The sequence below is a fragment of the Rhodnius prolixus genome, unplaced genomic scaffold (genome assembly GCF_049639745.1).
Source record: "Rhodnius prolixus isolate KJV_2025 unplaced genomic scaffold, Rpr scaffold_17, whole genome shotgun sequence".
NCBI classification, from domain to species: domain Eukaryota; kingdom Metazoa; phylum Arthropoda; class Insecta; order Hemiptera; family Reduviidae; genus Rhodnius; species Rhodnius prolixus.
The window spans coordinates 3,261,199-3,274,745 of NW_027411626.1; the positions used below are offsets into that span (position 1 = coordinate 3,261,199).

Here is a 13,547-nt window from a genome sequence, read left to right on the forward strand (position 1 = left end):
TTTCGAGATATTTGAGGTTAAAGATTTCACTGTTTCAAACGAAACCAAACTTTAACACTAAATATCTCGTTTCCTACTCGACAGATTTTTGCGAAATTTTATACAATTATAGAGAATAGTTGTCTCCATATACAGGTAAAATATACGCAAATTCTATCGAGAAGTTTTCGAGATATTTGAGGTTAAAGATTTCACTGTTTCAAACGAAACCAAACTTTAACACTAAATATCTCGTTTCCTACTCGACAGATTTTTGCGAAATTTTATACAATTATAGAGAATAGTTGTCTCCATATACAGGTAAAATATACGCAAATTCTATCGAGAAGTTTTCGAGATATTTGAGGTTAAAGATTTCACTGTTTCAAACGAAACCAAACTTTAACACTAAATATCTCGTTTCCTACTCGACAGATTTTTGCGAAATTTTATACAATTATAGAGAATAGTTGTCTCCATATACAGGTAAAATATACGCAAATTCTATCGAGAAGTTTTCGAGATATTTGAGGTTAAAGATTTCACTGTTTCAAACGAAACCAAACTTTAACACTAAATATCTCGTTTCCTACTCGACAGATTTTTGCGAAATTTTATACAATTATAGAGAATAGTTGTCTCCATATACAGGTAAAATATACGCAAATTCTATCGAGAAGTTTTCGAGATATTTGAGGTTAAAGATTTCACTGTTTCAAACGAAACCAAACTTTAACACTAAATATCTCGTTTCCTACTCGACAGATTTTTGCGAAATTTTATACAATTATAGAGAATAGTTGTCTCCATATACAGGTAAAATATACGCAAATTCTATCGAGAAGTTTTCGAGATATTTGAGGTTAAAGATTTCACTGTTTCAAACGAAACCAAACTTTAACACTAAATATCTCGTTTCCTACTCGACAGATTTTTGCGAAATTTTATACAATTATAGAGAATAGTTGTCTCCATGTACAGGTATTTTCTTTACCAGAGGTATATCTGTATTTTTTCTTTTTTTCATTTTCTAGTAACATAGTGATACGAAGGTATTAGCCAATTTATATTTAAATTAAGCATATTTTGCTACAGACGAATACGAGAGCACAAATAACAATTAATTAGGTTAAAAGTGATTGCCTATCCTATAAATATGCATATCCTTAAACTACTTTGTGTTACAAGCATACATTATTGAGGGAAGAACGCCTAAATTAAGAATGTAGTTAAAGAAAACTATATTATTTAATATTAAACAAGGTTAAGTATTACCTATTATTATTAACGTTTGACTGCTACATAAAGTAACAATCTTTTTAATGGAAAAATTAACTTAAACTGACAATGTTTACTTCTTACTGCTGCACAAAACTTGTACTTAAATCTGATCACTTGACAAATCGATGCCGTCGATTTTTGATTATTTATTTATTTATTTTAAATAACTAAGGTCATAATAATTGTTTAATTTTATAAAGAAAGATAAAAAAACCTGACAACGAGTGAGAATGTTTATATAAATGGCAGCACATAATTAGTGGCTAATTTATAAAAGGTCGTATTTTTTTCACCGTCCAGAGCTCATCAAGGCGATGTTGCGAGGTAGGTAGATAATTACCTGAGAACCAGCGGTATGAAGTGGCCAAGAAATGTGAATGCAAGATCACTGTGTGACTCTCTGTGTAGATCCAAGTTGTTACTACCTAACTTGGTTCTTAAAACAGCTAGATACTATCCGAGATAGCAGTTGGAGTTCGTTACAATGGGCCAGGCCATAAAAGGACCATTATCAATGAATTCCCCACTTTCATAATGTCTCCCGCATCCTTGACAGTCTTGATCGTCAGATTTAGTGGCAGTCCGATCTTACCATCCCACAGTTCACGATGGTAAAAACTCTTAATTTTCGAAACAAATTTAATATTCTACTAGCTACAGACTGTAAAACCATTAATAGAGGGATAACAATCAACCTTATCCCAGAACTGCCTCGTAACTGGTTCTAAAAATTTCTTACGATAAAAGATAAAGAAAAAGCTCTAAGTACGGGAAGTATGTTAACGAAATTTACAGGAAATGGAACAAAAAGTTGATGTGAACACTCAACCACTTCCGCTTGCTATTTCTCGAGTTGCTGATTCATAAGAACAAAATGTATTCAAACAAACGATTTTGGTAAAAAATACAAAGTTAAAAGAAAACTTCCGCCTGGGGGAAAAATTTATGAAAAACAAGTTCTAGGCTGACGTCACTAGTGCAACGAGATTAGACAGTTTAAAGGAAATAGTTGGAGCTGTGGTTTCTGACCTCAAAATGGGTACTTCCGGTAGGGTTTCTGACCTCAAAATGGGTACTTCCGGTGGAGGGTTTCTGACCACAAAATGGGTACTTCTGGTGGAGGGTTTCTGACCTTAAAACGGGTACTTCCGGTGGAGGGTTCCTGACCTCAAAATGGATACTTCCGGTGGAGGTATTCTGACCTCAAAACGGGTACTTCCGGTGGTAACTCAATTTTTTGAAAATTTGACATGATCACAAAACGTTCTTTACCTTGTAAAGAGGAAGTCAAAATAATTAGCTTTACCTTAACTTTATTCTACGTACAGTTAGGTACAACTATTTCCGGCATTTCTATAAAAAAAAAAAAAAAAAATGTTTAAAAGCTCCTAAAATATAATCCTAAAGTTATTCTTGATTTGAAAGGAAATAATGGCCTTGTATTCAGACAAACCACTACCATATTAAGACGGCCAGTCTAACACAACACAGAAGACACTTTTATTGTAAAATACAGTTCAGACAAGAAAAGAACTGGCTTCCAGAATATTTCATTATGGTTACCTCCATCATTGTCAAGGATAACCAGGTGAGTCCTGCTCAAGGAAATTTCAAAAACTGTATGTGAATCGTGTTGGTGATAAAGGTCAGTCAGATGTCTTTGTTTACAAATGTTAAACAGACGTCACATCCATACAAAATAGGATTCTAATTAAAGAACTGTAACTTTTCTGTTTTCTAACTTACAAAAAGAACTTTTTTCTTATTAGAGAACATCGATGAGATCTGATTAAATGAATAAAGGAAATATCTTCGATTACGATGTTACTGTTTCTAACCAAAACTATGGTGGAGGACATCGATGATTTCGAATATCGATATAGTAGTGCAGAAAAAGAAAACATCGATGTTTTACAGTCTGATCTATTATCGCTAACATCGAGTTATTGTTTCTCTTTTTGTATTTTTATACAGTCGGCAATCTTTTGAATTAAGATCGGACGTTGGAATAGTTTCCTTTTATACTCAGCACCATCGGAAAAGCTGTTTCCGAAAGCGGAAAAAAAACCTAAAAGAACAAGATTTTCCAAATTCATTTTAAACAATTTTCTAGAATAAATTCGATTTTGGAGCCTTTTGTGGTAGAGGGGATAGTCAGACCCTCCCCTAACGTACCAAGGCTGTTTATTGCGATGCCTTGCCACGTAAAAGAATGTTGAAAAAAGAATCCAAATTTGGGAATGAATTTACAAATTCATATAGGAAAATCGGCTGACCGGAAAAGTGCAGGAAAATACGGCTCCTACTATGGAAGCATCGTATTTCCCGGGAAATTTGGTTTAAGAAGCATTTCCAGGATTGGGCAGCAATAGATTCCCTCTAAAGTGCCAGGTTTAGTGTAATGTACGGTCCTATCCTGTTGTGCACTGACAAGGAGGGTTATATCTGTTATTAAGGTTCCGAGTTTGAAGACTAAGCTCCACCGGAAGTTCCTCTTGACTCCACGGATTGTTAACTTTGTCGAGATTTCCTCCAATATGGCGCCTAGGAGTTTCCGCAAGCTTCGTATTTCACATTACATTCACAGACATACACCATGGAGTAGATCTCTCCTGAGTAATGAGTTTCAGTGTAATGATGTTCGTAATAATTAAATACAAAATGCTATCTGAAGGAAAGCTGTGCGAGTTAGTGACTAGAGAGGAACAGGAAGTCATGTGAGTGTGCACACCAGATACGTATTTCCCGTGTTGTAAACACAATGGCTGTGAGTCAGCCTCAGCCCAGCTGGATATCCATTACACAGAACTCCCACCGACCGACCAGGAAAACTACTCCATTTCCCATTCCTCTTAAAAGTGGGCGATCATATTTTCTCTTAAATAAAAGTAAAAGTGAATAAAGGAAGTATTGCGATCGTGAAGATTTTCTATTTTTAGTTTACACCGGAAAAACATGTTTTGAGGTGGTTCTGACGACAAAAGAGTGTTTTTTTTTTTACAACTTGGGGTCTGTCAGTCTGTGGAGCATGTGGTCAGCACAACTCAAAACCGGAAACACCATCCTACTGAGTGGATTGCTCACTTCTCTGAGATTTTCCTCACCTAAAAAGCACCATTTAGGTGTTCGGTGTAAATAAGGTTTTTGCAATCGGGAGTTAACACCAGATTTTGTAGAGGGTAATTAACATTAATAAACACGTTGAGTATTCACTTAGAACAAATTATAAAATGGAAAGTTCGCGATCTCCCGCAAAAAGCCTGCGTGTTACGTAACCAAGATGGATTATATTGCAGGAGTAAAGAGTGTTGAAGGCCGACCGACGAGTTACGCGCCAATTAGCCCAGTGGCTTCCCTTTCCTGTCCAAAATTAAAAACTTGTTGGTGTTGTTTCATTGGCCAGAACCATTCCTGTTACCAATGTTTTAACTTCCTTCACCAAATCACACCATTAGAGCAACAACTGCACTTCATGTTTGTTCAAGTGAAAAGCGGCATCCTTTAGTTGTTCTAACTGCGCATGCTCTTTAAAACACGTTGTTTTCTGTCCAGCACTAGTCACGCCCCTTTAATGTATAACCTCCTTAAAATTATACATAAAATTAAAATCAAAACTGTAGATCAACCGTGTAAGCAAAAGATACTAAGTGAAGAAAAGATCTGCCATTTTCCAGAAAATCTCTTCTTGGACAATATGTGGGCACTATAAAGGGAAGATCACCCCCTTAACAGAACTTCGCTGGGAAAATATTTCGAAGTCGAAGTGGAAGGAGTTTTGATCGCTAAGTTACGGTCAGGGCCCAATATCCTTATTAATATTTCGCGGTAGTAAGTCCATACATGCGGCTTTACCCAGTCGCCAATTTGCGCTGGCTGTGGTGAGTCCGATGAAACTGTGTGGCACTTGGTAGAGGTGTGCCCCGTTTATTCTAAAACTAGATTTCTCGTCTTCGGGGGGTAAAATGATTCCCTACCGGAGATTGTGGCATCTGGTAATCTCTACCAGAACTTTCTAGGTTTATTCAGTGCACTAGGCGATTGAGTCGCCATGCTCCCTAGTGTCCTGTTACTACTTTATTAGTTTATTGTATTAGCATCTGGCAACCTTTAGCCGGATTTGTTGTTTTAAACCCCGGTATCTCTGATGAGATGAGTGGTGGGCGGGGAACAATGGGCATTTTGGATTGCCTGTGTTCCTTCCTCTTTTTGGTGGGACCGCCCTTTTAATACAATCTACAATCTAAGTCCATACATCACGCTAAAATGGCACGTTAGAGAGGCACAACCAAGAAGTGCCCTTTTAATCGAAAGATTGTAGACCACAATGAGTTTAAAGGAAATCGTTGGGGTCATTTTTTGTTTTTTTTTTGTAGAGAAAAACTCAAAAAAGTGGCACTTCCGGTTACAGTATTTTGATCGGTAGGTTACAGTGAGGTTACCTTGCAGGGTCCAATCTGAATATTAAGTTTCAGCTCCCTGCCATTTCTAGTTTTTGGGGTATTCGGTTGCACATACACACCCACATACACAGCTAATACTAAAAAAAACACTTTTCCGGACTCAGCTGTACCTCTTAACAGACACTTCCGGTGAAGACTGGGAATCGAGAATTTTCACTTCCATTTTCCCTGGATAGAGAAAGTAAAATCTTCAGTCGATGTTCTCTCAACGACAGACCAGATTTCTTTGAACTTATCCCTGATTACACCAATTTAATTTGGGACTTTTTTTTTGCAGATCATTGACTCAGATGAGGTGTGACTCAAAGAAATCAGAACATCGCGCTCCATTGGACAGTGACGATTTATCATGGATTGATTATCACTTATTAAATTTGAACTCAATTCTTAAAGCCAATTAACTACTACTAAGAATTAGGTCTAGTAGATTACATCCGCTCAACGCACGCAGCCCTAGTACAAGAGGTATTCCGATTTAGTCCCCACTGTTCTGTCTGCAGTGATCACCGAAAATAAACTTTATACACAAACACAATACAAGCAGGGTCATTATTATTACTTTCACTTTTAGGCAAAAGAAAGTACTGACGTCACGTCTAGTTTACGATTTCCAATTTTCCGTCCGGAAATGTCCGTTTTAAGGTCACTGAATCCAAAAAAGTGTTATATCGCAGGAAACTGAACCTTAATAATTAGACTGGGTCTTACTCTCGGGGACCTGACTGCAATCTAGCGATCAGAAACCCTTTACCGGAAGTAATCCTTTACTCAGTGGGTTTTTCCATTTTAGGAGATTTTCTAAAAACCAGATACGCCATTATTTTCCCCTATAACCTTCATATTGTGAATTAAGTACACCGAGTTGCACATTTTTAGGGCACATCTAGGGAGGCTTTTCTCTAACCTGTCATTTAAGAAGTAATGTACAGTTTTACTATAAGTCGTGTGAGTATTCAATTTATATTTTTATTTGAATCACTAAGAATTTTCATGTCTGCCAAATATAAAAAAAAAAATAATTTTGTCATCATCCAAATTTACATATATTACACAAACCACAAACACTGGGGAAATTTATCGCCATTTAAAAGTAAAATTGAATCTAGATTAAACGGCCAGAAGCCTTGAACAAGTAAAATCATTACAGGGAAATTAGCGCATTAACTTGAACTTGATTAAATAACAACACTGCATGTTTTGCATGTTTCTGTTGTTTACTAACTATTTGTATCTGTAATCTAGTAGATGTCAAAGGTTGTCCAAATTGAAAGCGCTTTCTCCACTAAATTGCCCTTGAAGAACTCTAGAATGCATGCAACTATCCAACTGTAGCTTTGCTGCATAATGCGCACTGAGAGATCAAAAGTAAATAACGTTTAGGGTTATTGATTTTGCGCTGGTTTAGCGTTAAGTTGTTCATATTATTTACTAATAATCGATTTATGCCTTTTATAAGGAAGGATTGCGAAGCTTCAATTATAAGTTATTTAAAAAGTCGATTAGAAATTCAAGTGGACAAAGACACTAATTATTATAATTAGTAGAAAGCTTTATTTACATACAAAATATGAACATAAAAAAATAAACTTACAAAATTTAAAATGAAAGTTTGAATAACCGTCTGCCAGGAGTTGTTATATTAAACTAAACTCAATAACTCAAATAAAAACAAAAAACTAAAACTATAAAGAAAAGGAAAAGCTGCATAAATGTGAACATAAACAATAATTAATGAAGAGATAATAATACAATAAATAGAGAGGAATAAGAACACTATTAAGTTCGATTATTAGGTTCGATTGAAAGGAATTATTATCAAGAAAACATCGATTATAGTCAATTTTCTTAAACTTTGTATTATTTAGGTTACACTTTTCTGTTTGTACATTATCCCGATGAACAATGCAAATGAATGTATAACTTTTAAATTAATTGTAGTTGCAACGCATGAGTATGTAAATGGCAATGGCACAAAATGGCGCCAAATCATGTGTCGGACTGTAAAGTGACAGTCTACAATCCACTAGTTAAAACTGTCCGGTAGGACAGTTGTATAAGGGTTGATCATCAAAAACTGCAGGAAAAAGCGTAACGTTGAAAAACACCCAACTTTGACAATTTTTTTCTCTTTTTCTATAAAAGATAAAATTCCCAAATTTTCTTTAAATTATAGGGCAAATCCTCCTTTATAACTGTAATTTTTTTGCAACAACCTAGATCTGAAAGATTTTGAGAAAAAAGTTGCCGAAAATGTGCAAAAACGGCATTTTCAAAAATTGTTGTTGTTCTTGTTCTTCTTCTTCTTGTTGTTGTTGTTGTTGTTGTTGTTGTTGTTGTTGTTACCTTTTTTGTAAACTGCGTAGCGCCTAAACGCGTGAACCGATTTTCATGAATGAGGTGTCATTCGATTCGGAATTTTATGTAGATGTGCCTTTTGGGGGTCTCGACTCTGTACATCGAATGGGAGAGGAGCTAGCCCCTTTTATGTAAGGCCCCCTCCAAAATTATTATTACTAATTACTCTGTAAATCTTGGCCCGATATTGATAAAATTTGGTAGGATGATAGGGTTAGAGCTCCCCTACATAACATTAAAGCGACGATCTAATCTTACACTTGTTAAGGGGAAGTATAGCAATCGTTTCAAATTATCGACACGTGAACTGATTTTCATGAAAAAAGTGGCATTCGAATCGAAATTTTGTACAGATTTGCATTTTAAAAGTCTCGACGCTACGCCTCATAAGGAGGGGAGTTTGCCCCACCCAAGTAAAGCCCTTTCTAAAACTATTATTACCAATATTTCCATAACGCTTAGTCCGATTTTGATAAAATTTAGCACGAAGAAGTGATTAAAGGTCCTCTACGTGGCAGTGAAGTGCCATCATGCTCTTACACCTACTAAGAGGAAGTCTTGCAACTGTTAAAATTATCAATGGGTGAACCGATTTACATCAATGAATTGTCGTTCGATTCAAAATCTTTGCCTCTTTGCCTTTTTGGGAGAAGTACTGTATTCGCAGTTTGTTTTTCTTACTCCTCTTAAAAGGAAGTACTGAAATCGCAGTTTAATTTTGCTAGTTACGTACAAATACCTTCCTATTTTATTCAAAACGCTTTCTCAAAAAAATTGTTATTGAGGATGGCAACTATAATCATTCTTTATAAAGATCTCTCCAGTGGTAGTTACAGTTCCGACTTAACACCTTTTCAGGTTATAATGATAGAATTGCTTATTCCAAATTTTAAACAAATCTGTAAAGCAGATATGTAACTTTGCAAAATAGACAAAAATGAAAATCTATCCAAAAGGTACAAAAATCTCCTTAACAAAAACTTACAGTTTTAAAAGTTAAGTATAAGGGTTGATTAAACGCCAAAAGGTACACAAATCAGCTAGTACCCAACATTTCATTCATGCTTAGTTCATATAATTTAAGTAATTTTGCTGCATTAACTTTTCCTTCACATTTTTTAGAATTTATTAGATGTCACAGACCCTTATGCTGGCCAGTTCATTCATAATATTATTTTGTTATAATTATGATAAAATGTATATTATATCCGTTTTTAAATAGGTACTTTATTTTAACTCTATTCCGAATTATTCTTCGGATTTAGCTTTAATTTGCCCTTTATTCTGAGATGTCACATATATATATATGCAAAAGTAGAAAAAGACAAAGTTAGAGTCGGCTACTGTTTAAATTTGAATCACGGATTTGAAAGAATATTTCAGTGTTGAATTCGTTTTACCGAAATATTCGTGAGCACAAATAACACACAGTTAATAACAAGTAGATTATTCAACAATAATGATTCATTTCTCAATTGTAATTTAATTTAGACCCCCTAATTTTACTTATAGTAAAATACTGGAATAATTAGCTGTCCTAAAAAATATGTTTATTTTATTTATTTTATATTACATATATACAACATTGTGGGAAGAACACCTAGTTTGAGAATGTAATTGAAGAAAACCATATTATTTGCGATAAAGCCAGATAATTATTACCTTTAATTATAAACGTTTGGCTACTACATAAAATAACAATTACTTTAATCGAAGAATGAACTTAAAAAGACGATCTAAAAAAATAAATAAAATAAAATAAATAAATAAAATAAATAAATAAAATAAACAAAATCATTGATGTATGTTGATGTAAGCATTTTTTCAAAAAGTTTTTGAATTTTTTAACCTGTAATTAATAGATTGATTATTATAGATTAATAGATATTAAAGTCAATCTACAGTGCTACTTGAACAAATATTTTGTAGATAAATATGGCCAGCATAAGGGTCTGTGACATCTAATAAATTCTAAAAAATGTGAAGGAAAAGTTAATGCAGCAAAATTACTTAAATTATATGAACTAAGCATGAATGAAATGATGGTTACTTGCTGATTTGTGTACCTTTTGGCGTTTAATCAACCCTTATACTTAACTTTTAAAACTGTAAGTTTTTGTTAAGGAGATTTACTATTTGTTTGTGCACTTGTATTTACTTTCAATTTTAGATGTTTTTTTTTTTTAGTTATTCATACAGCGAACAGAATCAGGTATGTTGGTTATTTTATTAATTATTGTATTAAATGTTATTAATATTTAACCTCATAATTTTAGAATGAATAAACCAAATACAGGCCGGAAAAAAATTTAAACTTATCGTTTATCATAGGGAATGGGAAGAAGATTATTTCTTTACTACGATGAAAGATAAATGTGTGTGCGTTTTATTTGCAATGCAACAGTAGCTTTGACTACGAAAGCAAACGGCGAAAGTCATTTTTTAACAGTTCAAAAAAAAAAAATTATGAACATTATCACAATTAAGTGCACAACAAAATTGTTTTTTTTTTTTTTTTTTTTCTAAATACACCACGAACTCGAAGACTGCTACAAAATTTTAAAAATAAATCGGAAATAATGGCATCCATAACAAATATTTCGTCATCGCGAAATACAGTTATGCGTAGAACAGAAGAAATTAACCAAAATCTTGGCCGATATTTTACATGAAAACATTTTAAAAAAAGCATTGAACTATCCACTACAGTTTGACGAATCTACTGACCATCATCGGCACTGCACAATTATGCATTTTTATTCGGATGGTTTTCTATTATTATAATGAATGAACGCACAAGAGTACAGGATATCTTTGATTTATTTAAAAAATTATGTTGTACGTACAAATTTTTCAATTTGCAAGTTGGTATCAGTAACCAGTGATGAGGCTCCGGCAATGATCGGTAATAAAACTGCTTTCGATGTTCTGTGTAAAGGTGATGATCACATTCCAAATATATTAAAATATCTATGGAAAATTTGAAGTAGCCCCTAAGGGATAACAGTTTGGCCAGGCCTGGGATAGGTAGGCTTCCCCCGTAGAGCCATTTCAGAGTAATATTGCTTTACAAGCTGCAACTAATTGGTGTTAGTAAGAATGAAATATGATTGTAACATTCGGATTGTGTGTCGAACTGAAGCGACTGGCAGTGAGTGATTGCCCAGGGCTGCTAGCAGAAGCCTCTTCCCCCCCAAGGAAGTTACACCTACCTTGACTTTGACCGCGTGCAGAGAGTCATCCTGGTTGACCGCGTGCAGAGAGTCATCCTGGTTGACCGCGCTCCATCCCCATCCGTTCTGCACCTCCTCCATGTTGTTCTACTTCCGTTTTGCAAGATTAATTATTTGACGATCGCACGTTTCCTCTCACCAAAAGTGATAACGGTTCTTCACGCACACACTCCTTCACATCGTCCAAAGACTGCACAAACACACGGAAGCACTAACTTGAACGCACTACCGCACTGTTCTGTGACTCGCAGCGTAGAAGTGCCAACCGCCCGTCAGCTAGACTCTGGGACCCAGTGTAACCTTCTTCTTAACAAAGTGGGTGGGGGACCTTAATCACCACTGTTATCCCCTCCTTTAGGATGTTTCTACATACAAATATGACAGACAGCCTTGTATAAAAGAAAACTAATGCAGTTATTAAGTAATTAAGTTAATTACTTCAAAACAATGCAATAAAAAGTAATGATATGATTGTGTAACAGATTTAATTTATGTTTGCTCACGATCGCCCAGCCAGGTGATAAACGGAAATAGTTTGGTAACTATCCTAGCCACTATGGGCTTGTTGCTGTTCCTACCATCATAATCCTTCATAAAATATCACAACAAATTAATTCGCCTCAACTAGTTTCGATTCTAGTCCAAGGTTTGAGTGGTCTAAAATGCTTTTCTTGAGTAGGGTGATTTGAGAAAGCCTACAGGTTCACCGTTATGACTGGGATAGTCCCGTTTTGAAAGTATAGTTTCAGCTTTATCCTGGTTATCTAATAAAAAATTGATAATTCTCAAATATATACAGTGCCGAACAAAAGTCTACATACACCACAATATTTCGGGAATTTTCAAAATAAAGAATTATTAGAGTAGAAAATCTGATTTAAACATTTCTAACAATTGTTACTAAATATATATAAGAGAGATGAAAACACCTCTGCCATCTCCCCATTGCGTATAAATAAAAAGATCGGAGTTCATGCCTGGAACAAAAGTCCATATACAGAATTGATAAATTCAATATTATAATAATACTTACTAGTTAGGGTAAATCTTAATATTTACAAATTTATTAGTTATAGTTGAAACGTGAATATAGGCGGATCTGAGTTAGTTAAGAATTTATTATTATTTAAAATGGTTCACCAAAGAAAGGAAATTCCTGTGTCAGAACGCAGATTAATGGTTAAATTAAATAATCAACCATTTTCATATTGCAAAACATTGCAAAGAAGCCACGCGAGTGTCGTCTAGACTGTGATAAGAAATTATAAAAAACCAAAAAAAAATGTGAAAGTAAGCCGAGAAGTGGGCATCCGTCTAAGCTTTCCGACCGAGATAAAAGACAAATTTCCTGGGTATATGCAGACTTTTGCTCGGCACAGTAATTATTTAAAATATAAAAGCTTTATTGTATAACAAAACTAAACTTTGAACTAAGCTGTAATGAATTCTTCGACACAATTATAAATCAAGATTATTCCTATTAAATTTCCAAGCTTAATAGTAATAAAAATAACACCGTATTATTTTTTTTTCAAACTTGTTTCAGTGCAATGCCGGCCATTGGACAGTGTTCTCTCGTTGCATTCAATTTCTATCACCAGACAGTGAACTGTAAAGAAGCTCCTAGAAAGAGAAAATCTAAGGGCCAGCAGGTAGCATATAGGAACCAAGGAATATAAACAAGTGCACAGTTTGTACGAACTATGGGAACCAAAATAAATCGCCACAAAAAAATAATAGTAATAATAATAATAATAATAGTAATAATAATAACAATAGTAGTATCTAGTAATAATAATAATAATAGTACCTAGTAATAATAATAATAATAATAGTACCTAGTAATAATAATAATAATAGTACCTAGTAATAATAATAATAATAGTACCTAGTAATAATAATAATAATAATAATAGTAATAATAATAACAATAGTAGTACCTAGTAATAATAATAATAATAATAATAATAGTACCTAGTAATAATAATAATAATAGTACCTAATAATAATAATAATAGTACCTAGTAATAATAATAATAATAGTAATAATAATAACAATAGTAGTACCTAGTAATAATAATAATAATAGTACCTAGTAATAATAATAATAATAATAATAATAGTACCTAGTAATAATAATAATAATAATAATAATAGTACCTAGTAATAATAATAATAATAATAGTAATAATAATAATAATAGTACCTAGTAATAATAATAATAATAATAATATGCCGG

General features: G+C 33.8%; 1 protein-coding gene and 1 long non-coding RNA gene across 10 annotated transcripts in view; one reads left to right on the top strand and one right to left on the bottom strand.

Annotated features, from left to right (window-relative positions):
* The window catches only part of LOC141459631 (calpain-A-like), a 74,254-nt gene that overhangs the window by 52,221 nt on the left and 8,486 nt on the right, over positions 1-13,547 (bottom strand). Inside the window, exon 1 of one of the 5 annotated variants that reach the window (XM_074138897.1) lies at positions 11,288-11,600. The exons of the other annotated variants lie outside the window; for them this stretch is intronic. Within the exon in view, the coding sequence (XP_073994998.1) occupies positions 11,288-11,389 (102 nt within the window). The 5' untranslated portion in view covers positions 11,390-11,600. Of the gene's footprint in view, positions 1-11,287; positions 11,601-13,547 lie in introns of those variants that run through there. 5 annotated transcript variants of the gene reach the window in all.
* The window catches only part of LOC141459650 (uncharacterized), a 68,638-nt gene that overhangs the window by 46,876 nt on the left and 8,215 nt on the right, over positions 1-13,547 (top strand). For 3 of the 5 annotated variants that reach the window (XR_012461564.1, XR_012461565.1, XR_012461568.1), the window contains exons 2-3: positions 5,998-6,185; positions 12,855-13,047. This is a non-coding gene — a long non-coding RNA (uncharacterized lncRNA). Of the gene's footprint in view, positions 1-5,997; positions 6,186-7,614; positions 7,747-10,202; positions 10,288-12,854; positions 13,048-13,547 lie in introns of those variants that run through there. The other 2 variants (XR_012461567.1, XR_012461566.1) reach the window with 2 other exon arrangements.